Genomic DNA, 23,546 nt, shown 5'->3' with positions numbered 1-23,546 from the left:
GAGAGGGAGTTTGTTGGTATAGAGAACCGGAGAGGGAACTTGGGACCCTCCAATGGCCTGGAGGATGGAGACCCCGGCGACCAGACCTGGAGACCCAGCTCAGGAATCGCAGCCGGTTCCAGCCAGAGGACAGAAGCAAGGAGAGGAGGCCCAGGGGACCCGGTTTACGACCCTGTTTCCCTGGAGAGAAGACAATGGACAGAGGGGGGCCTGGGGCCGGGGATCTCAGATGCCCAGCTGGGAGCAGGGGGGCTCTGGGCTGGAGAGGGGGAGCAGGCAGAGCCCACCTGGATGCAGAGAGACTGGGATGTGCTGTGCTGAGGGAGGACAGGCCTGAGGGTCAGAGAGTTTCCTGTGCTGTGTTCAACTCTCAATAAACCCTCCTGTTTTACGCTGGCTGAGAGTCGCTCTGGGCTAGAGATCAGGGTTGCATCAACCCCTTCAGGGGTGGAGGTCCCGGGGGCCCAGAGCGAGTGGACTCCCTGAGGGGGCCCATGGCAGAGACAGACGTGCTAAGGCTCAGAGAGGTGCGGCTCCAGGAGGTGGAGGGGCCTGACCCCGAGAGAGAGTGGACCCCCGAGAAGGGCTGTCGCACTGAAAGGGGCACCCCCACGGACCACACGGGGCCAAGAGTGGGCACGATCTGTGAGTCCGTGACAGCAGGATTTCCAAGTTTATGGATCTTGGGTAGCAAATAGAATACCCCTGGTCGGGGTTCTAGGCATGTGTCTGTACAGATCTGTTCCTGTGCTTTGTCAGGGAGTTTCTTGAGCAGATGGTGTAGTTTCTTTTGGGAACCCTCAGTGGGATCAGAGGTTAATGACCTGTAGAATGTGGTGTCAGAGAGTTGCCTAGCAGCCTCTCGTTCATATTCTGAGCTATTCATGATGACGACAGCACCTCCTTTGTCAGCCTTTTTGATTATGATGTCAGAGTTATTCCTGAGGCTGTAGATGGCGTTGTGTTCAGCACGGCTTAGGTTATGGGGCAAGTGATGTTGCTTTTCCACAATTTCAGCCCGTGCACGTTAACGGAAGCAATCTATGTAGAAATCCAGTCTGTTGTTTTGATCATCCGGAGGAGTCCACGCAGAATCCTTCTTTTTGTAGTGCTGGTAGGGAGGATTCTGTGGGTTAGTATGCTGTTCAGAGGTATGTTGGAAATATTCTTTGAGTCGGAGATGTCAAAAGGAGGATTCTAGGTCACCGCAGAACTGTATCATGTTCGTGGGTCTGGAGGGACAAAAGGAGAGGCCCCGAGATAGAACAGACTCTTCTGCTGGGCTAAGAGAATAGCTGGAAATATTAACAATATTGCTGGTTGGGTTAAGGGAGCTACTGTTGTGGCTCCTTGTGGCATGTAGCAGTTTAGATAGTTTAGTGTCCTTTTTCCTTTGTAGAGAGGCAAAGTTAGTGTTGTAAATGGCTTGTCTAGTTTTTGTAAAGTCTATCCATGAGGAAGTTTGTGTGGAAGGTTGGTTTCTTATGAGAGTATCCAGTTCTGAGAGCTCATTCTTAATCTTTCCCTGTTTGCTGTATAGGATGCTGATCAGGTGGTTTCGCAGTTTCTTTGAGAGTGTGTGACACAGTCTCTCAGCATAGTCTGTGTGATATGTAGATTGTAATGGATTTTTTACCTTTAGTCCTTTTGGTATGATGTCCATCTGTTTGGATTAGGAAAGGAAGATGATGTCTGTCTGTATCTGTACGAGTTTTTTCATAAAATTGATAGATTTCCACTCCATACAGCTAAATGCAGTGCCTTGCATAATGACAGGTTTCAGAGTAGCAGCCATGTTAGTCTGTATCCGCAGAAAGAACAGGAGTACTTGTGGCACCTTAGAGACTGACACATTTCTCTGAGCATAAGCTTTCGTGGGCTACAGCCCACTTCTTCGGATGCATAGCCTGGAACATATAGTGAGGAGATACTGTATATACACATACAGAGAACATGAAAAAGTGGGGGTTGCCCTACCCACTCTAAGAGGCTAATTAATTAAGATGAGCTATTATCAGCAGGAGAAAAAAAACTTTTGTAGTGATAATCAAGATGGCCCATTTCAGACAGTTTGACAGCAAGGTGTGAGGATACTTAACATGGGGAAATAGATTCAATGTGTGTAATGGCTCAGCCACTCCCAGTCTCTATTCAAACCTGAGTTGATGGTGTTTAATTTGCATATTCATTCAAGTTCAGCAGTTTCTCGTCGGAGTCTGTTTTTGAAGCTTTTCTGCGGCAAAATTGCCACCTTTAAATCTGTTACTGAATAGCCAGAGAGGTTGAAGTGTTCTCCTACTGGTTTTTGAATGTTATGATTCCTGATGTCAGATTTGTATCCATTTATTCTTTTGCGTAGAGACTGTCCGGTTTGGCCAATGTACATGGCAGAGGGGCATTGCTGGCACATGATGGCATATATCACATTGGTAGATGTGCAGGTGATTATAGCTCATCTTAATTAATTAGCCTCTTAGAGTGGGTAGGGCAACCCCCACCTTTTCACGTCCTCTGTATGTGTATATATATCTCCTCACTATATGTTCCATTCTATGCATCCGAAGAAGTGGGCTGTAGCCCACGAAACCTTATGCTCAAATAAATTTGTTAGTCTCTAAGGTGCCACAAGTACTCCTGTTCTAATAGCTGGGTACTCTGACCTGCCCCGAGGGCCTCAGCAAAATCACACACCCAATTTCCACCACTAAAGAATTTGTGCAGTACACAGGGAAACTAAGGTACACACAGTATTAGTGTGGGACAGTAAGACTCACATGCAACATAACAAGATGAATAAAACCCCACTTCGTCACACAGTCTCACCCCTCATCGGTCCTCACACCTCCCCTTGTATTTTTGAACATCCCCCATAATTTCAATTCCTGGAGAAAACACTTGTGGAAACTCTGTCCCTCGCGCCGTCTCCTTCCTTCCCTGGCCTGGCCGGGCCTGCCTCGGCTTCGGCTGAGCTGTCCCCGTTCGGTGCAGGGGCCCCAGGAACAGCAGCAACGGCTTCTCCCCCTTCCTGGGACTTGCTCACTTTGGATCCAGCAAAATCTGAACATCCCAGAAAACAAAATGAGTGGGAGGGTTCATCAGTCCGGTCCTGATATTTCGGCCCAGACCCTCACCAGCCCTGGCGTCCAGTGCGAGAACTGAAATGGGTTTAAGCCTGTTCCCGATTCTGGGCGGCCTGACTCACGCTTGAGCCATGGGTGAATACGGCTGGCCCCATGTGACCCCCTCAGTCCCCCCATGCAGTGACCCCCCATCCTCTCACCGTGGGATCCACAGCCCACAGGCAGTGGAATGAGACCGACCCCATAGCGTGACCCCTCTGGAGTCGCTCTCCCCTCCTGCCCCTCACCTGTGACCCACGCCCCATCCTGCTCCTGTGTCTCGCTCTGCTCCTGGCTCTGAGCAGGTAACAGCGGCTGCTGCTCAGACCCCTCCCCGGCGTTGCTGACCCCGTCATTCCCCGTCCCCACCGTGTCCTCGCTGCACGTCTTGTCTCCGCTCCCAGCTGGGTCCTCGGGGGGCGTCTCCAGGGCACTGGAAGGACCTAGACAGAGACAATGAGACAGACGGGGTCAGAGCGACACGCGGGGTCAGTGTGTGTGTGGGGGTGTCTCGTAGACACGTCCGGCCAGAGCTCGGGGCCAGGAACGGTGGATCCCTGAGAGCAGGAGGGTGAAACCTCCCCTGGGGATGGGCCCTGCAGCAGGGGGCTCAGTCTGTAGAGAGACCCCCCAACCCCGCAGCCCCTGAGGTGTCCCTGGCTGTGTCCCTGTCCCCACAGCCTCCCCGGACTCTCTGCTCCTGCTGGCCCTGCGCTCCCTCCCCCCTGTGCCCCTGGGGGCTGCTGTTCTGCCCCTCCAGCTCCCCTCTCCCCCGTCTCTCCTGCCCTTCTGCGCATTTCTAGGGTTTTCAGCTTTCTAATGGAACAAAATTGAACACCCTTGCCCCGCCCCTGCCCCACCCCAGCCCCGAGGACCCACCCCTACCCTGCCCCTTCCCCAAGGTCCCACCCCCAGCTCATTCACTCCCCCTCCCTCTGTCCCTCGCTCTCCCCCACCCTCACTCACTCGCTCATTATCACCCGGCTGGAGCAGGGGGCTGGGGTGCAGGAGGGGAAGAGGGCTCCGGCTGGGGTTGCAGGCTTTGGAGCGGGGCTGGGGATGAGGAGTTTGGGATGCAGGAAGGGGCTCTGGGCTCGGGTGGAGAGGTTTGGAGTGTCGGAGGTGGTACTGAGCTGATGCAGGGGGTTGGGGTGTGGGAGGGAGTAAAGGCTCTGGGTGCAGGCTCCGGGCTGGGGCCAGAAAAGGGGGATTCAGGGTGCAGAAGGGGGCTCAGGACTAGGCCAGAGGGTTGGGGTGTGGGAGGGGGTGCAGGGTGCGGGCTCCGGTTGGTGCTGACCTCAGACGACTCCCAGGAAGTGGCTGACATGTCCCTCTGGCTCCTAGGCGGAGGCGTGTCTAGACGGCTCTGCGAGCTGTGCCCGCCCACAAGCACCTTCTCCGCAGCTCCCATTGGCCGTGGTTCCCAGCCAATGGGAGCTGCAGAGTGGCGCGCGGGCCAGGAGCACCGCACGTAGCCCCGGTGGATGCCCCTACACCTAGGAGCTGGAGGGACATGCCGGCCACTTCCCGAGAGCTGCATGGAGCCGGATACGGAGCCTGCCAGCCCTGCGCTAACAGGAGTTTTAATGGCCCGGTTGGCAGTGCTGACCAGAGCCGCCAGGGTCCCTTTTCGACCAGGTGTTCCGGTCCAAATCTGGACACTTGGCAACCCTCGGCATTTCTCCTGCCCCCTTTCCTCCCATGATACTCCTCCCACTCACCGCTGCCTCCTGGCTCTCCCTCGGCGTCTTCCTTCTGTGCAGTATCCAGCACCGTGTTTGCAGCTGGCTCCCCCGTCTCCACTGCAGTGACACTGGAGGCAGCGTCTCTCCCCTGCTGCTCAGCCAGCTCTGCCAAAGCTCCTTCCGTCCCCGGCCCGGCTGGGCCTGCCTTGGCGTTGGCTGAGCTGTCCCCGTTCGGTGCAGGGGCCCCTGGGCCTGGAGCAGCAGCGACGGCTTCTCCCCGTTCCTGGCACTCGCTCAGTTTGGATCCAGCAGAATCTGAACGGCCTAGAGAACAAATCGAGCGGGAGGGTGAGTCGCCGAGAGGCCGCGCGGGGTCAGTTCCTTTGGCAGAACTGGAGCCCCTGAGTTACCCTGAGCCTGGGGGGCCACAGGCTGCCCCAACCCTGCTTGGGAACAAAGGGTTAATTCAGGCCTCAGAGCCTCTGCCCAGTTCATCAGTCCGGTCTCCTGATATTTCGGCCCAGCCCCTCACCAGCCCTGGCGTCCAGTGCGAGAACTGAAATGGGTTTAAGCCTGTTCCTGATTCTGGGGGCCGGACTCGTAGTGCTTGGGCCATAGGGGCTGGGGAATACAGCTGGCCCCATGTGACCCCATCAGCCCCCCCATGCAGTGACCCCCCCCATCCTCCCACTGTGGGATCCACAGGCACATGTAGCGGAAGGAGACGGACCCCATAGCGTGACCCCTCTGGATTCGCTCTCCCCTCCTGCCCCTCACCTGTGCCCTGCGCCCCGTCCTGCTCCTGTGTCTCGCTCTGCTCCTGGCCCTGAGCAGGTAACAGCGGCTGCTTCTCAGGCCACTTCCTGACCCCCCACCCCAGCCTCGCAGTCCCTGGCTGTGTCCCTGTCCCTTCAGCCTCCCCAGACTCTCTGCTCCCACTGGCCCTGCGTTCCCTCCCCCCTGTGCCCCTGGGGGCTGCTGTTCTGCCCCTGCAGCTCCCCCCCCTTCTGGGCATTTCTAGGGTTGCCAGTTTTCTAATCCCACAAAACCAAACAGCCTTGTCCTGCCCTCTGCCCTCTACCCCACCTCTGACTTTGGACCGCGCCCCCACCCTGCCCCTTCCCCAAGGTCCCACCCCCAGCTCACTCACTCCCCCTCCCTCTGTCCCTCACTCTCCCCCACCCTCACTCACTCGCTCATTATCACCCGGCTGGAGCTGGGGGCTGGGGTGTGGCAGGGGCGAGGGGCGAGGGCTCCAGCTGGGGTTTCAAGCTCTAGGGTGGGGACAGGGATAAGGGGTTCAGAGTGCAGGAGGGGGCTCTGAGCTGCTGCAGGGGCTTGGGGTATGGAGGGGTGTGGGCTCCGGCTGGGGGTGTGGGCTCTGGGTGGCTGAGAGATGAGGGATTTCAGGTGTGGGAGGGGGCTTCGGGCTGGGCCAGGGGGTTGGGGTGCGGGAGGAGGGGCAGGGTACGGGCTCTGGTTGGCACTGACCTCAGATAGCTCCCAGGAAGTGGCCGGCATGTCCCTCTGACTCCTAGGCGGAGGCGCAGCTAGGCGGCTCCATGAGATGCGCCCGTCCGCAAGCACCTTCTCCGCAGCTCCCATTGGCCATGGTTCCCAGCCAATGGCAGCTGCAGAGTGGCGCGCGGGCCAGGAGCACCGCGCGGAGCCCCGGTGGATGCCCCTACACCTAGGAGCTGGAGGGACATGCCGGCCACTTCCCGAGAGCTGCGCGGAGCCGGATACGGAGCCTGCCAGCCCTGCGCTAACAGGAGTTTTAATGGCCCGGTTGGCAGTGCTGACCAGAGCCGCCAGGGTCCCTTTTCGACCAGGTGTTCCGGTCCAAATCTGGACACTTGGCAACCCTCGGCATTTCTCCTGCCCCCTTTCCTCCCATGATACTCCCCCCACTCACCGCTGCCTCCTGGCTCTCCCTCGGCGTCTTCCTTCTGTGCAGTATCCAGCACCGTGTTTGCAGCTGGCTCCCCCGTCTCCACTGCAGTGACACTGGAGGCAGCGTCTCTCCCCTGCTGCCCAGCCAGCTCTGCCAAAGCTCCTTCCGTCCCCGGCCCGGCTGGGTCTGCCTCGGCGTTGGCTGAGCTGTCCCCGTTCGGTCCAGGGGCCCCGGGACCTGGAGCAGCAGCGACGGCTTCTCCCCGTTCCTGGCACTCGCTCAGTTCGGATCCAGCAGAATCTGAACGTCCCAGAAAACAAACCGAGCGGGAGGGTGAGTCGCCGAGGGGGGCCCCGGGGTCAGTTCCTTTGGCAGAACTGGAGCCCCTGGAGTTACCCTGGGCCTGGGGGCCACAGGCTTCCCCAGCCCTGCCTGGGAACAAGGGGTTAATTCAGTCTCCAAAGCCCCTGCCCAGTTCATCGACCCAGTCTCCTGAGTCTGGGGGGCCTGACTCTGTGACAAAGTGGGGGATTTTCTTGTTTTCTGTGGGGTTTCAATGGTTTGCATGCGGAGGGGGTGGGACTCAGTTTCCCTGGGTGTTACTGGTTTAACAAAGTGAAGGGAGAGGGAGTTTGTTGTTACAGAGGACCGGAGAGGGCACTTGGGACCTCAGCCAATGGCCGGGAGGATGGATACCCCAGCGACCAGTGACCTGGTGACCTGGAGACCCAGCCCAGGAGTTGCAGCCGGTTCTGGCCAGTGGGAGGACAATGGGCTGCAGCGTGAGGACCCAGTGACCGAACCAGCCGGTTCCAGCCAGAGGACAGAAGCAGGAGAGGAGGCCCAGGTTTACGACCCTGTTTCCCTGGAGAGAAGACAATGGACAGAGGCGGGGCCTGGGGCCGGGGATCTCAGATGCCCAGCTGGGATCAGGGGGGCTCTGGGCGGGAGAGGGGGAGCAGGCAGAGCCCACCTGGATGCAGAGAGACTGGGATGTGCTGGGCTGAGGGAGGCCAGGCCTGAGGTGCTGAGAGTTTCCTGTGCTGTGTTCAACTCTCAATAAACCTCCTGTGTTACACTGGCTGAGAGTCACTCCGGTCTAGAGAACAAGGCGGGGGGAGGGCATCGTCCCCTTTGGGGGTGGAGGCCCCTGGGGCCCAGAGCGAGGGGACTCCCTGAGGGGGCCCACGGCAGAGACAGAGGTGCTAAGGCTCACAGAGGTGCGGCTCCAGGAGGTGTAGGGGCCTGACCCCGAGAGAGAGTGGACCCCCGAGAAGGGCTGTCGCACGGAAAGGGGCACCCCCCCACGGACCGCACGGGGCCACGATTGGACACAATCTGTGAGTCCGTGACAGACTCATAGTGTTTTAGCCATGGGTGCTGGTGAATACGGCTGGCCCCTTGTGAACCCCATCAGCCCCCCCATGCAGTGACCCCCCCCATCCTCCCACTGTGGGATCCACAGGCACATGTAGCGGAAGGAGACGGACCCCATAGCGTGACCCCTCTGGATTCGCTCTCCCCTCCTGCCCCTCACCTGTGCCCTGCGCCCCGTCCTGCTCCTGTGTCTCGCTCTGCTCCTGGCCCTGAGCAGGTAACAGCGGCTGCTTCTCAGGCCACTTCCTGACCCCACACCCCAGCCTCGCTCTCCCTGGCTGTGTCCCTGTCCCTTCAGCCTCCCCAGACTCTCTGCTCCCACTGGCCCTGCGCTCCCTCCCCCCTGTGCCCCTGGGGGCTGCTGTTCTGCCCCTGCAGCTCCCCCCACCTTCTGGGCATTTCTAGGGTTGCCAGTTTTCTAATCCCACAAAACCAAACAGCCTTGCCCTGCCCTCTGCCCTCTACCCGCCCTGACTTTGGACCGCGCCCCCACCCTGCCCCTTCCCCAAGGTCCCACCCCCAGCTCACTCACTCCCCCTCCCTCTGTCCCTCGCTCTCCCCCACCCTCACTCACTCGCTCATTATCACCCGGCTGGAGCTGGGGGCTGGGGTGTGGCAGGGGCGAGGGGCGAGGGCTCCAGCTGGGGTTTCAAGCTCTGGGGTGGGGACAGGGATAAGGGGTTCAGAGTGCAGGAGGGGGCTCTGAGCTGCTGCAGGGGTTTGGGGTATGGAGGGGTGTGGGCTCCGGCTGGGGGTGTGGGCTCTGGGTGGCTGAGAGATGAGGGATTTCAGGTGTGGGAGGGGGCTTCGGGCTGGGCCAGGGGGTTGGGGTGCGGGAGGAGGGGCAGGGTATGGGCTCTGGTTGGCACTGACCTCAGATAGCTCCCAGGAAGTGGCCGGCATGTCCTCCAGCTCCTAGGCGGAGGCACAGCTAGGCGGCTCCATGAGATGCGCCCGTCCGCAAGCACCTTCTCCGCAGCTCCCATTGGCCGTGGTTCCCAGCCAATGGGAGCTGCAGAGTGGCGCGCGGGCCAGGAGCACCGCACGTAGCCCCGGTGGATGCCCCTACACCTAGGAGCTGGAGGGACATGCCGGCCACTTCCCGAGAGCTGCGCGGAGCCGGATACGGAGCCTGCCAGCCCTGCGCTAACAGGAGTTTTAATGGCCCGGTTGGCAGTGCTGACCAGAGCCGCCAGGGTCCCTTTTCGACCAGGTGTTCCGGTCCAAATCTGGACACTTGGCAACCCTCGGCATTTCTCCTGCCCCCTTTCCTCCCATGATACTCCCCCCACTCACCGCTGCCTCCTGGCTCTCCCTCGGCGTCTTCCTTCTGTGCAGTATCCAGCACCGTGTTTGCAGCTGGCTCCCCCGTCCCCACTGCAGTGACACTGGGGGCAGCGTCTCTCCCCTGCTGCCCAGCCAGCTCTGCCAAAGCTCCTTCCGTCCCCGGCCCGGCTGGGTCTGCCTCGGCGTTGGCTGAGCTGTCCCCGTTCGGTGCAGGGGCCCCTGGGCCTGGAGCAGCAGCGACGGCTTCTCCCCGTTCCTGGCACTCGCTCAGTTCGGATCCAGCAGAATCTGAACGGCCTAGAGAACAAACCGAGCGGGAGGGTGAGTCGCCGAGGGGGGCCCCTGGGTCAGTTCCTTTGGCAGAACTGGAGCCCCTGAGTTACCCTGAGCCTGGGAGCCACAGGCTGCCCCAGCCCTGCCTGGGACCAAAGGGTTAATTCAGGCCCCAGAGTCTCTGTCCAGTTCCTTGGTCCGGTCTCCTGATATTTCGGCCCAGCCCCTCACCAGCCCTGGCGTCCAGTGCGAGAACTGAAATGGGTTTAAGCCTGTTCCTGATTCGGACGGTGGGGACGGGGGGCCTGACTCATAGTGTTTTAGCCATGGGGGCTGGTGAATACAGCTGGCCTCATGTGGCCCCCGTCAACCCTCCCATGTACTGTCCCCCCATCCTCCCACCTTGGGATCCACAGGCACACATAGCGGAAGGAGACCGACCCCATAACGTGACCCCTCTGGATTCGCTCTCCCCTCCTGCCCCTCACCTGTGACCTGTGCCCTGTCCTGCTCCTGTGTCTCGCTCTGGTCCTGGCCCTGAGCAGGTAACAGCGGATGCTGCTCAGACCCCTCCCCGGCGTCGCTGACCCCGTCATTCCCTGTACCCACCGTGTCCTCGCCGTGCGTCTCATCTCTGCTCCCAGCTGGGTCCTCGGGGAACATCCCCCCCATGGAGCAGCTCAGGGTCACCTCCTGTCCCAGGAGACACTGTACTGTCCCCAGCACCTCGGAGACAGAGTAGGGGGCTCCCCTGCCTGGGGTCAGAGCAACAGGTGGGGTCGGGGGGGGTGTCTGGGAGACGCGTCCGGCCGGAGCTCGGGGCCGGGAACGGTGGATCCCTGAGAGCAGGAGGGTGAAACTCCCCTGGGGATGGGCCCTGCAGCAGGGGGCTCAGTCTGTAGCGAGACCCCCCAGCCCCTCAGCCCCTGGGGTGTCTCTGGCTGTATCCCTGTCCCCTCAGCCTCCCCAGACTCTCTGCTCCCTCTGGCCCTGCGCTCCCTCCCCCCTGTGCCCCGGGGGCTGCTCTTCTGCCCCTCCAGCTCCCCTCTTCCCTGTCTCTCCTGCCCTTCTGGGCATTTCTAGGGTTTTCAGCTTTCTAATCGTACAAAACTGAACACCCTTCCCCTGCCCACTGCCCCACCCCGGCCCCGAGGCCCCACTCCTGCCCCACACCATCTTCAAAGTCCCATCCCCCGCTCACACCCCCTCCCTGTTGCTCGCTCTCCCCCACTCTCACTCACTTGCTCATTTTCACCTGGCTGGAGCAGGGGGCTGGGGTGCGGGAGGGGGTGAGGGCTCTGGCTGGGGTTGCAGGATCTGAGGCGGGGCTGGGGATGAGGAGTTTGGGGTACAGGAGGGGGATTCAGGTTGGGGATGATGGGTTCAGACTGTGGGAGGGGGTTCGAAGCCGGGGCAGGGGGTTGGGGTGCAGGAGGGGGTGCAGGAGGGGGTGCAGGCTCCGGGAGCGAGTTTGGGTGCGGGAGGGGGCTCAGGGCTGGGCCAGGGGGTGCAGGGTGCGGGCTCTGGTTGGCACTGACCTCAGACAGCTCCCAGGAAGTGGCCGGCATGTCCCTCTGGCTCCTAGGCGGAGGCGCAGCTAGGCGGCTCCATGAGATGCGCCCGTCCGCAAGCACCTTCTCTGCAGCTCCCATTGGCCATGGTTCCCAGCCAATGGGAGCTGTGGAGTGGCGCTCGGGGCAGGAGCACCGCGCGGAGCCCTGGTGGCTGCCCCTACACCTAGGAGCTGGAGGGACATGCCGGCCACTTCCCGAGAGCTGCACGGAGCCGGACACGGAGCCTGCCAGCCCTGCGCTAACTGGAGTTTTAATGGCCTGGTCGGCGGTTCTGACCAGAGCCGCCAGGGTCCCTTTTCGACCAGGTGTTCCGGTCCAAATCTGGACACTTGGCAACCCTCGGCATTTCTCCTGCCCCCTTTCCTCCCATGATACTCCCCCCACTCACCGCTGCCTCCTGGCTCTCCCTCGGCGTCTTCCTTCTGTGCAGTATCCAGCACCGTGTTTGCAGCTGGCTCCCCCGTCTCCACTGCAGTGACACTGGAGGCAGCGTCTCTCCCCTGCTGCCCAGCCAGCTCTGCCAAAGCTCCTTCCGTCCCCGGCCCGGCTGGGTCTGCCTCGGCGTTGGCTGAGCTATCCCTGTTCGGTGCAGGGGCCCCGGGACCTGGAGCAGCAGCGACGGCTTCTCCCCGTTCCTGGCACTCGCTCAGTTCGGATCCAGCAGAATCTGAACGGCCTAGAGAACAAACCGAGCGGGAGGGTGAGTCGCCGAGGGGGGCCCCGGGGTCAGTTCCTTTGGCAGAACTGGAGCCCCCGGGGTTACCCTGCGCCTGGGGGCCACAGGCTACCCCAGCCCTGCCTGGGAACAAGGGGTTAATTCAGTCTCCAAAGCCCCTGCCCAGTTCATCGACCCAGTCTCCTGAGTCTGGGGGGCCCTGACTCTGTGACAAAGTGGGGAGTTTTCTTGTTTTCTGTGGGGTTTCAATGGTTTGCATGCGGAGGGGGTGGGACTCAGTTTCCCTGGGTGTTACTGGTTTAACAAAGTGAAGGGAGAGGGAGTTTGTTGTTACAGAGGACCGGAGAGGGCACTTGGGACCTCAGCCAATGGCCGGGAGGATGAATACCCCAGCGACCAGTGACCTGGTGACCTGGAGACCCAGCCCAGGAGTTGCAGCCGGTTCTGGCCAGTGGGAGGACAATGGGCTGCAGAGTGAGGACCCGGTGACCGAACCAGCCGGTTCCAGCCAGAGGACAGAAGCAGGAGAGGAGGCCCCGGTTTACGACCCTGTTTACCTGGAGAGAAGACAATGGACAGAGGCGGGGCCTGGGGCCGGGGATCTCAGATGCCCAGCTGGGATCAGGGGGGCTCTGGGCTGGAGAGGGGGAGCAGGCAGAGCCCACCTGGATGCAGAGAGACTGGGATGTGCTGGGCTGAGGGAGGCCAGGCCTGAGGGTCAGAGAGTTTCCTGTGCTGTGTTCAACTCTCAATAAACCTCCTGTGTTACGCTGGCTGAGAGTCACTCCGGGCTAGAGAACAGGGCGGGGGTTTGGGGGGCATCGTCCCCTTCGGGGGTGGAGGCTCCGGGGGCCCAGAGCGAGGGGACTCCCTGAGGGGGCCCACGGCAGAGACAGAGGTGCTAAGGCTCACAGAGGTGCGGCTCCAGGAGGTGTAGGGGCCTGACCCCGAGAGAGAGTGGACCCCCGAGAAGGGCTGTCGCACGGAAAGGGGCACCCCCCCACGGACCGCACGGGGCCACGAGTGGACACAATCTGTGAGTCCGTGACAGACTCATAGTGTTTTAGCCATGGGTGCTGGTGAATACGGCTGGCCCCTTGTGAACCCCATCAGCCCCCCTATGCAGTGACCCCCCCCATCCTCCCACTGTCGGATCCACAGGCACATGTAGCGGAAGGAGACGGACCCCATAGCGTGACCCCTCTGGATTCGCTCTCCCCTCCTGCCCCTCACCTGTGCCCTGCGCCCCGTCCTGCTCCTGTGTCTCGATCTTCTCCTGGCCCTGAGCAGGTAACAGCGGCTGCTTCTCAGGCCACTTCCTGACCCCACACCCCAGCCTCGCTCTCCCTGGCTGTGTCCCTGTCCCTTCAGCCTCCCCAGACTCTCTGCTCCCACTGGCCCTGCGCTCCCTCCCCCCTGTGCCCCTGGGGGCTGCTGTTCTGCCCCTGCAGCTCCTCCCCCTTCTGGGCATTTCTAGGGTTGCCAGTTTTCTAATCCCACAAAACCAAACAGCCTTGCCCTGCCCTCTGCCCTCTACCCCACCCCTGACTTTGGACCGCGCCCCCACCCTGCCCCTTCCCCAAGGTCCCACCCCCAGCTCACTCACTCCCCCTCCCTCTGTCCCTCGCTCTCCCCCACCCTCACTCACTCGCTCATTATCACCCGGCTGGAGCTGGGGGCTGGGGTGTGGGGTGTGGCAGGGGCGAGGGGCGAGGGCTCCAGCTGGGGTTTCAAGCTCTGGGGTGGGGACAGGGATAAGGGGTTCAGAGTGCAGGAGGGGGCTCTGAGCTGCTGCAGGGGTTTGGGGTATGGAGGGGTGTGGGCTCCGGCTGGGGGTGTGGGCTCTGGGTGGCTGAGAGATGAGGGATTTCAGGTGTGGGAGGGGGCTTCGGGCTGGGCCAGGGGGTTGGGGTGCGGGAGAAGGTGCAGGGTATGGGCTCTGGTTGGCACTGACCTCAGATAGCTCCCAGGAAGTGGCCGGCATGTCCTCCAGCTCCTAGGCGGAGGCGCAGCTAGGCGGCTCCATGAGATGCGCCCGTCCGCAAGCACCTTCTCCGCAGCTCCCATTGGCTGTGGTTCCCAGCCAATGGCAGCTGCAGAGTGGCGCGCGGGCCAGGAGCACCGCACGTAGCCCCGGTGGATGCCCCTACACCTAGGAGCTGGAGGGACATGCCGGCCACTTCCCGAGAGCTGCGCGGAGCCGGATACGGAGCCTGCCAGCCCTGCGCTAACAGGAGTTTTAATGGCCCGGTTGGCAGTGCTGACCAGAGCCGCCAGGGTCCCTTTTCGACCAGGTGTTCCGGTCCAAATCTGGACACTTGGCAACCCTCGGCATTTCTCCTGCCCCCTTTCCTCCCATGATACTCCCCCCACTCACTGCTGCCTCCTGGCTCTCCCTCAGCGTCTTCCTTCTGTGCAGTATCCAGCACCGTGTTTGCAGCTGGCTCCCCCGTCTCCACTGCAGTGACACTGGAGGCAGCGTCTCTCCCCTGCTGCTCAGCCAGCGCTGCCGAAGCTCCTTCCGTCCCCGGCCCGGCTGGGTCTGCCTCGGCGTTGGCTGAGCTGTCCCCGTTCGGTGCAGGGGCCCCTGGGCCTGGAGCAGCAGCGACGGCTTCTCCCCGTTCCTGGCACTCGCTCAGTTCGGATCCAGCAGAATCTGAACGGCCTAGAGAACAAACCGAGCGGGAGGGTGAGTCGCCGAGGGGGGCCCCGGGGTCAGTTCCTTTGGCAGAACTGGAGCCCTTGGGGTTACCCTGGGCCTGGGGGCCACAGGCTTCCCCAGCCCTGCCTGGAAACAAAGGGTTAACTCAGGCCCCAGAGTCTCTGCCCAGTTCCTTGGTCCGGTCTCCTGATATTTCGGCCCAGCCCCTCACCAGCCCTGGCGTCCAGTGCGAGAACTGAAATGGGTTTAAGCCTGTTCCTGATTCGGACGGTGGGGACGGGGGGCCTGACTCATAGTGTTTTAGCCATGGGGGCTGGTGAATACAGCTGGCCCCATCTGGCCCCCGTCAACCCTCCCATGTACTGTCCCCCCATCCTCCCACCTTGGGATCCACAGGCACACATAGCGGAAGGAGACCGACCCCATAACGTGACCCCTCTGGATTCGCTCTCCCCTCCTGCCCCTCACCTGTGACCTGTGCCCTGTCCTGCTCCTGTGTCTCGCTCTGGTCCTGGCCCTGAGCAGGTAACAGCGGCTGCTGCTCAGACCCCTCCCCGGCGTCGCTGACCCCGTCATTCCCCATCCCCACCGTGTCCTCACCGCGCGTCTTGTCTCTGCTCCCAGCTGCGTCCTCGGGGAATGTCCCCCCCATGGAGCAGCTCAGGGTCACCTCCTGTCCCAGGAGACACTGTGCTGGCCCCAGCACCTCGGAGACAGAGTAGGGGGCTCCCCTGCCTTGGGTCAGAGCAACACGTGGGGTCGGGGGGGGTGTCTGGGAGACGCGTCCGGCCGGAGCTTGGGGCCGGGAACGGTGGATCCCTGAGAGCAGGAGGGTGAAACTCCCCTGGGGATGGGCCCTGCTGCAGGGGGCTCAGTCTATACACAGACCCTCCCAGCCCCACAGCCCCTGGGGTGTCTCTGGCTGTATCCCTGTCCCCTCAGCCTCCCCAGACTCTCTGCTCCCTCTGGCCCTGCGCTCCCTCCCCCCTGTGCCCCGGGGGCTGCTCTTCTGCCCCTCCAGCTCCCCTCTTCCCTGTCTCTCCTGCCCTTCTGGGCATTTCTAGGGTTTTCAGCTTTCTAATCGTACAAAACTGAACACCCTTCCCCTGCCCACTGCCCCACCCCGGCCCCGAGGCCCCACTCCTGCCCCACACCATCTTCAAAGTCCCATCCCCCGCTCACACCCCCTCCCTGTTGCTCGCTCTCCCCCACTCTCACTCACTTGCTCATTTTCACCTGGCTGGAGCAGGGGGCTGGGGTGCGGGAGGGGGTGAGGGCTCTGGCTGGGGTTGCAGGATCTGAGGCGGGGCTGGGGATGAGGAGTTTGGGGTACAGGAGGGGGATTCAGGTTGGGGATGATGGGTTCAGACTGTGGGAGGGGGTTCGAAGCCGGGGCAGGGGGTTGGGGTGCAGGAGGGGGTGCAGGAGGGGGTGCAGGCTCCGGGAGCGAGTTTGGGTGCGGGAGGGGGCTCAGGGCTGGGCCAGGGGGTGCAGGGTGCGGGCTCTGGTTGGCACTGACCTCAGACAGCTCCCAGGAAGTGGCCGGCATGTCCCTCTGGCTCCTAGGCGGAGGCGCAGCTAGGCGGCTCCATGAGATGCGCCCGTCCGCAAGCACCTTCTCCGCAGCTCCCATTGGCCGTGGTTCCCAGCCAATGGGAGCTGCAGAGTGGCGCGCGGGCCAGGAGCACCGCACGTAGCCCCGGTGGATGCCCCTACACCTAGGAGCTGGAGGGACATGCCGGCCACTTCCCGAGAGCTGCGCGGAGCCGGATACGGAGCCTGCCAGCCCTGCGCTAACTGGAGTTTTAATGGCCTGGTCGGCGGTTCTGACCAGAGCCGCCAGGGTCCCTTTTCGACCAGGTGTTCCGGTCCAAATCTGGACACTTGGCAACCCTCGGCATTTCTCCTGCCCCCTTTCCTCCCATGATACTCCCCCCACTCACCGCTGCCTCCTGGCTCTCCCTCGGCGTCTTCCTTCTGTGCAGTATCCAGCACCGTGTTCGCAGCTGGCTCCCCCGTCCCCACTGCAGTGACACTGGAGGCAGCGTCTCTCCCCTGCTGCCCAGCCAGCTCTGCCAAAGCTCCTTCCGTCCCCGGCCCGGTTGGGCCTGCCTCGGCGTTGGCTGAGCTGTCCCCGTTCGGTGCAGGGGCCCCTGGGCCTGGAGCAGCAGCGACGGCTTCTCCCCGTTCCTGGCACTCGCTCAGTTCGGATCCAGCAGAATCTGAACGGCCTAGAGAACAAACCGAGCGGGAGGGTGAGTCGCCGAGGGGGGCCCCGGGGTCAGTTCCTTTGGCAGAACTGGAGCCCCCGGGGTTACCCTGGGCCTGGGGGCCACAGGCTACCCCAGCCCTGCCTGGGAACAAGGTGTTAATTCAGTCTCCAAAGCCCCTGCCCAGTTCATCGACCCAGTCTCCTGAGTTTGACCGTGTGCTTGATTGCTTGCTTGTTTGTTTGAAAAGTGTGAATTGGGAGTGCTTTGTTCCAGGTGGGCCTTGAGTGGGCCTGACTGGTATATAAGGGCAGTCAGCAGCGAACCAGCTGAGCGGTGAACAGCAGAGGCTAACAGCGGGAGTTTGCCTGGGAGTTCGCGTGGGGAGAGCGCACTGAGGCTTTCATCTGCAGGTTTCTCTGAGTAGTTCCTGCAACAGTTGAGGAAGCTCTTAAGAGGACGGTGATATGGAAGGTGAGCGATCAGCTGTTGTAACCTGCACAGGTTGTGCCATGTTTGTCTTTCTTCCACAGGACAGAAGCGACTTTGTCTGTACAAAGTGCAAGCTGGTCTCCATATTGGAAGAGAAGGTTCGAGGGCTGGAGAAACGAGTATCGACTCTGCGTTGCATAAGGGAAAATGAAGATTTCCTGGACAGACGTCAGGAGATGCTTCTACGGCCGCAATGTTCTGAAGATTCAGAGCAGGCACAGCAGGGACAGAAGGATTGTGAGGAGGTTTGGCAGCATGTGACCTCCAGAAGGAGAAAGAGGAGCGTCCATGCACCAGCAATGGAAATACCGGTGAGCAATCGTTTCCATGTTCTCTCTACAGGTACTAATGCGGAGAGTGGACTAGATGACCCATCTGAGGGAAGGGAGCAGAAGGAGACTCCACCGATTGGATGCAAAAGATGCACTGTCCTATGGATGGGGGTTCCACGACCACCACTCCCAAGAGGAGGAGGAGGGTGGTGGTGGTCGGGGACTCCCTCCTCAGGGGGACTGAGTCATCTATCTGCCGCCCCGACCGGGAAAACCGAGAGGTCTGCTGCTTGCCAGGAGCTAGGATACACGACGTGACGGAGAGACTGCCGAGACTCATCAAGCCCTCGGATCGCTACCCCTTCCTGCTTCTCCACGTGGGCACCAATGATACTGCCAAGAATGACCTTGAGCAGATCACTGCAGACTACGTGGCTCTGGGAAGAAGGATAAAGGAGTTTGAGGCACAAGTGGTGTTCTCGTCCATCCTCCCTGTGCAAGGAAAAGGCCGGGGTAGAGACCGTCGAATCGTGGAAGACAACGAATGGCTACACAGGTGGTGTCGGAGAGAAGGCTTTGGATTCTTCGACCATGGGATGGTGTTCCAAGAAGAAGGAGTGCTAGGCAGAGACGGGCTCCACCTAACGAAGAGAGGGAAGAGCATCTTCGCCAGCAGGCTGGCTAACCTAGTGAGGAGGGCTTTAAACTAGGTTCACCGGGGGAAGGAGACCAAAGCCCTGAGGTAAGTGGGGAAATGGGATCCTGGGAGGAAGCACAAGCAGGAGAGTGCAAGAGGGGAGGACTCCTGTCTCATGCTGAGAAAGAGGGACGATCGATGAGTTATCTTAAGTGCCTATACACAAATGCAAGAAGCCTGGGAAACAAGCAGGGAGAACTGGAAGTCCTGGCACAGTCAGGGAACTATGATGCGATTGGAATAACAGAAACTTGGTGGGATAACTCACATGACTGGAGTACTGTCATGGATGGATATAAACTGTTCAGGAAGGACAGGCAGGGCAGAAAAGGTGGGGGAGTTGCGTTGTATGTAAGAGAGGAGTATGATTGCTCAGAGCTCCGGTATGAAACTGCAGAAAAACCTGAGAGTCTCTGGATAAAGTTGAGAAGTGTGAGCAACAAGGGTGATGTCGTGGTTGGCGTCTGCTATAGACCACCAGACCAGGGGGATGAGGTGGACGAGGCTTTCTTCTGGCAACTAGCAGAAGTTGCTAGATCGCAGGCCCTGGTTCTCATGGGAGACTTTAATCACCCTGATATCTGCTGGGAGAGCAATACAGCGGTGCACAGACAATCCAGGAAGTTTTTGGAAAGTGTAGGGGACAATTTCCTGGTGCAAGTGCTGGAGGAACCAACTAGGGGCAAAGCTTTTCTTGACCTGCTACTCACAAACAGAGAAGAACTAGTAGGGGAAGCAAAAGTGGATGGGAACCTGGGAGGCAGTGACCATGAGATGGTCGAGTTCAGGATCCTGACACAAGGAAGAAAGGAGAGCAGCAGAATACGGACCCTGGACTTCAGAAAAGCAGACTTTGACTCCCTCAGGGAACAGATGGGCAGGATCCCCTGGGAGAATAACATGAAGGGCAAAGGGGTCCAGGAGAGCTGGCTGTATTTTAAAGAATCCTTATTGAGGTTGCAGGAACAAACCATCCCGATGTGTAGAAAGAATAGTAAATATGGCAGGCGACCAGCTTGGCTAAACAGTGAAATCCTTGCTGATCTTAAACGCAAAAAAGAAGCTTACAAGAAGTGGAAGATTGGACAAATGACCAGGGAGGAGTATAAAAATATTGCTCAGGCGTGCAGGAGTGAAATCAGGAAGGCCAAGTCACACTTGGAGTTGCAGTTAGCAAGAGATGTTAAGAGTAACAAGAAGGGTTTCTTCAGGTATGTTAGCAACAAGAAGAAAATCAAGGAAAGTGTGGGCCCCTTACTGAATGAGGGAGGCAACCTAGTGACCGAGGATGTGGAAAAAGCTAATGTACTCAATGATTTTTTTGCCTCTGTCTTCACGAACAAGGTCAGCTCCCAGACTGCTGCACTGGGCAGTACAGCATGGGGAGAAGGTGACCAGCCCTCTGTGGAGAAAGAAGTGGTTCGGGACTATTTAGAAAAACTGGACGTGCACAAGTCCATGGGACCGGATGCGCTGCATCCGAGGGTGCTAAAGGAGTTGGCGGGTGAGATTGCAGAGCCATTAGCCATTATTTTTGAAAACTCATGGCGATCGGGGGAGGTCCCAGATGACTGGAAAAAGGCTAATGTAGTGCCCATCTTTAAAAAAGGGAAGGAGGATCCGGGGAACTACAGGCCAGTCAGCCTCACCTCAGTCCCTGGAAAAATCATGGAGCAGGTCCTCAAGGAATCAATTATGAAACATTTAGAGGAGAGGAAAGTGATCAGGAACAGTCAGCATGGATTCACGAAGGGGAAGTCGTGCCTGACTAACCTAATTGCCTTCTATGATGAGATAACTGGCTCTGTGGATGAGGGGAAAGCAGTGGATGTGTTATTCCTTGACTTTAGCAAAGCTTTTGATACGGTCTCCCACAGTATTCTTGCCGCCAAGTTAAAGAAGTATGGGCTGGATGAATGGACTGTAAGGTGGATAGAAAGCTGGCTAGATCATCGGGCTCAACGGGTAGTGATCAATGGCTCCATGTCTAGTTGGCAGCCGGTTTCAAGTGGAGTGCCCCAAGGGTCGGTCCTGGGGCCGGTTTTGTTTAATATCTTTATTAATGATCTGGAGGATGGTGTGGACTGCACTCTCAGCAAGTTTGCAGATGACACTAAACTAGGAGGCGTGGTAGATACACTAGAGGGTAGGGATCGGATACAGAGGGACCTAGACAAATTAGAAGATTGGGCCAAAAAAAACCTGATGAGGTTCAACAAGGACAAGTGCAGAGTCCTGCACTTAGGACGGAAGAATCCCATGCACTGCTACAGACTAGGGACCGAATGGCTAGGTAGCAGTTCTGCAGAAAAGGACCTAGGGGTCACAGTGGACGAGAAGCTGGATATGAGTCAACAGTGTGCTCTTGTTGCCAAGAAGGCTAACGGCATTTTGGGCTGTATAAGTAGGGGCATTGCCAGCAGATCGAGGGACGTGATCGTTCCCCTTTATTCGACATTGGTGAGGCCTCATCTGGAATACTGTGTCCAGTTTTGGGCCCCACACTACAAGAAGGATGTGGAAAAATTGGAAAGAGTCCAGCGGAGGGCAACAAAAATGATTAGGGGTCTGGAGCACATGACTTATGAGGAGAGGCTGAGGGAACTGGGATTGTTTAGTCTCCAGAAGAGAAGAATGAGGGGGGATTTGATAGCAGCCTTCAACTACCTGAAGGGGGGTTCCAAAGAGGATGGAGCTCGGCTGTTCTCAGTGGTGGCAGACGACAGAACAAGGAGCAATGGTCTCAAGTTGCAGTGGGGAAGGTCCAGGTTGGATATCAGGAAAAACTATTTCACTAGGAGGGTGGTGAAACACTGGAATGCGTTACCTAGGGAGGTGGTGGAGTCTCCTTCCTTGGAGGTTTTTAAGGCCCGGCTTGACAAAGCCCTGGCTGGGATGATTTAGCTGGGAATTGGTCCTGCTTTGAGCAGGGGGTTGGACTAGATGACCTCTTGAGGTCCCTTCCAACTCTGATATTCTATGATTCTATGATCTATGATTCTATGAGTCTGGGGGGGGCCTGACTCTGTGACAAAGTGGGGGGTTTTCTTGTTTTCTGTGGGGTTTCAATGGTTTGCATGCGGAGGGGGTGGGACTCAATTTCCCTGGCTGTTACTGGTTTAACGAGGTGAGGGGAGAGGGAGTTTGTTGTTACAGAGGACCGGAGAGGGCACTTGGGACCTCAGCCAATGGCCTGGAGGATGGAGACCCCAGCGACCGGTGACCTGGCGACCCGGAGACCCAGCCCAGGAGTTGCAGCCCTCCCTGAGGGGGCCCACGGCAGAGACAGAGGTGCTAAGGCTCAGAGAGGTGGGGCTCCAGGAGGTGTAGGGGCATGACCCCGAGAGAGAGTGGACCCCCGAGAAGGGCTGTCGCACTGAAAGGGGCACCCCCACGGACCACACGGGGCCACGAGTGGGCACGATCTGTGAGTCCGTGACAGACTCATAGTGCTTTAGCCATGGGAGCTGGTGAAGACAGTTGGCCCCTTGTGAACCCCATCAGCCCCCCCGTGCAGTGACCCTCCATCTTCCCACTTTGGCCACATGCAGCGGAATGAGACTGACCCCATAGCGTGATCCCTCTGGAGTTGCTCTCCCCTCCTGCCCCTCACCTGCGCCCTGCGCCCCGTCCTGCTCCTGTGTCTTGCTCTGGCCCTGGCCCTGAGCAGGTAACAGTGGCTGCTGCTTGGACCCCTCCCCGGCGTCGCTGACCCCGTCATTCCCCATCCCCACCATGTCCTCGCCGCGCGTCTTGTCTCTGCTCCCAGCTGGGGCCTCGGGGGGCGTCTCCATGGCACTGGAGGGACCTAGACAGAGACAATGAGACAGACGGGGTCAGAGCGACACACGGGGTCAGTGGGGCGGGGGGTGTCTCGTAGACACGTCCAGCCGGAGCTCGGGGCTGGGAACAGCGGATCCCTGAGAGCAGGAGGGTGAAACCTCCCCGGGGGATGGGTCCTGCAGCAGGGGACTCAGTCTGTACAGAACAACAGAGGGTCCTGTGGCACCTTTGAGACTAACAGAAGTACTGGGAGCATAAGCTTTCGTGGGTAAGAACCTCACTTCTTCAGATGCAAGTAATGGAAATCTCCAGAGGCAGGTATAAATCAGAATGGAGATAACGAGGTTAGTTCAATCAGGGAGGGTGAGGTGCTCTGCTAGCAGTTGAGGTATGAACACCAAGGGAGGAGAAACTGTTTCTGTAGTTGGATAGCCATTCACAGTCTTTGTTTAATCCTGATCTGATGGTGTCAAATTTGCAAGTGAACTGGAGCTCAGCAGTTTCTCTTTGGAGTCTGGTCCTGAAGTTTTTTTGCTGTAAGATGGCTACCTTTACATCTGCTATTGTGTGGCCAGGGAGGTTGAAGTGTTCTCCTACAGGTTTTTGTATATTGCCATTCAGATATCAGGAAGCGGTGCGGATTGACCTGGGAATGTCATCTAGTTTTACTGGGACTGTCTGCATGGGGGATGGATGGGAGAGTAGGGGGTGACTTCGCTGGAGGGATGATACCTGAGCCTGTAACCTGAGCCAGGAGGGGGGTGGGGCCAGGTGACACCTTTGCCAGGGAAACTGGACAAAGGGACGGGAGGAGCCGGGGGAAGGGGAGAGAGACGACTAGAGGGGGTTTTGGTTTCAGTTTTGGGCTGGGTGGTGAAATGCAGGGAACCCCAAAGCTGGGGTCTAAGCTCCCTAACACCCCCGCTACCCCGCCCAAGGACTTGACTGAGGGGTCTTGGTTGTACCTACAAGCTCTGCTTGGGATTGTGTTTCTGTCGTCTAATAAACCTTCTGTTTTACTGGCTGGCTGAGAGTCCCGGTGAATCGCAGGAAGTGGGGGGTGCAGGGCCCTGACTCCCCCACACTCCGTGACACCCCTGTCCCCACTGCAATGACACTGGTGGCAGCACCTGTCCCCTGCTTCCCAGCCAGCTTTGCCGAAGCTGCTGCTGGCCTCATCCTGGCCGGGCCTGCCTCGGCATTGGCTGAGCTGTCCCCGTTCGGTGCAGGCTCCCCGGGACCTGACGCAGCAGCGATGGCTTCTCTCCCTTCCTCGGACTTGCTCAGTTCGGATGCAGGAGAATCTGAACGTCCCAAAAAACAAAACGAGTGGGAGGGTTCATCAGTCCAGTCTCTGGGGATGCATGCTCTGGGGTGGGGCCGGAGATGAGGAATTTGGGGTGCAGGAGGGGGCTCTGGGCAGGTGCAGGCATTTGGGGTGTGGAGGGGTGAGGTCTCCGGCTTGGGGTGTGGGCTCTGGGGTGGCCCAGAGATAGAATAATAGACTATCAGGGATGGAAGGGACCTCAGGAGGTATCTAGTCCA

The 23,546-nt window shown here is 59.5% G+C and overlaps 1 protein-coding gene across 1 annotated transcript; it reads right to left on the bottom strand.

The window, feature by feature from the left end:
• Window positions 1-2,875: 2,875 nt before the first annotated feature.
• On the bottom strand, window positions 2,876-23,180 carry LOC128835471 (collagen alpha-1(I) chain-like). Its single transcript, XM_054024979.1, has 12 exons — window positions 23,132-23,180; window positions 21,832-22,026; window positions 16,491-16,778; window positions 15,016-15,282; window positions 14,263-14,550; window positions 11,598-11,885; window positions 10,124-10,390; window positions 9,372-9,659; window positions 6,720-6,998; window positions 4,841-5,128; window positions 3,368-3,562; window positions 2,876-3,057 (listed from the first exon to the last, which is right to left on the bottom strand). Exons 1-12 carry the CDS (start codon window positions 23,178-23,180, stop codon window positions 2,876-2,878), a joined length of 2,874 nt encoding a protein of 957 aa, XP_053880954.1.
• Window positions 23,181-23,546: the final 366 nt, after the last annotated feature.

This window comes from Malaclemys terrapin, chromosome 4, assembly GCF_027887155.1.
Source record: "Malaclemys terrapin pileata isolate rMalTer1 chromosome 4, rMalTer1.hap1, whole genome shotgun sequence".
Lineage (NCBI taxonomy): Eukaryota > Metazoa > Chordata > Testudines > Emydidae > Malaclemys > Malaclemys terrapin.
Note: the sequence above shows the minus strand (reverse complement) of the source record. Positions and strands in the feature narration are given on the sequence as shown.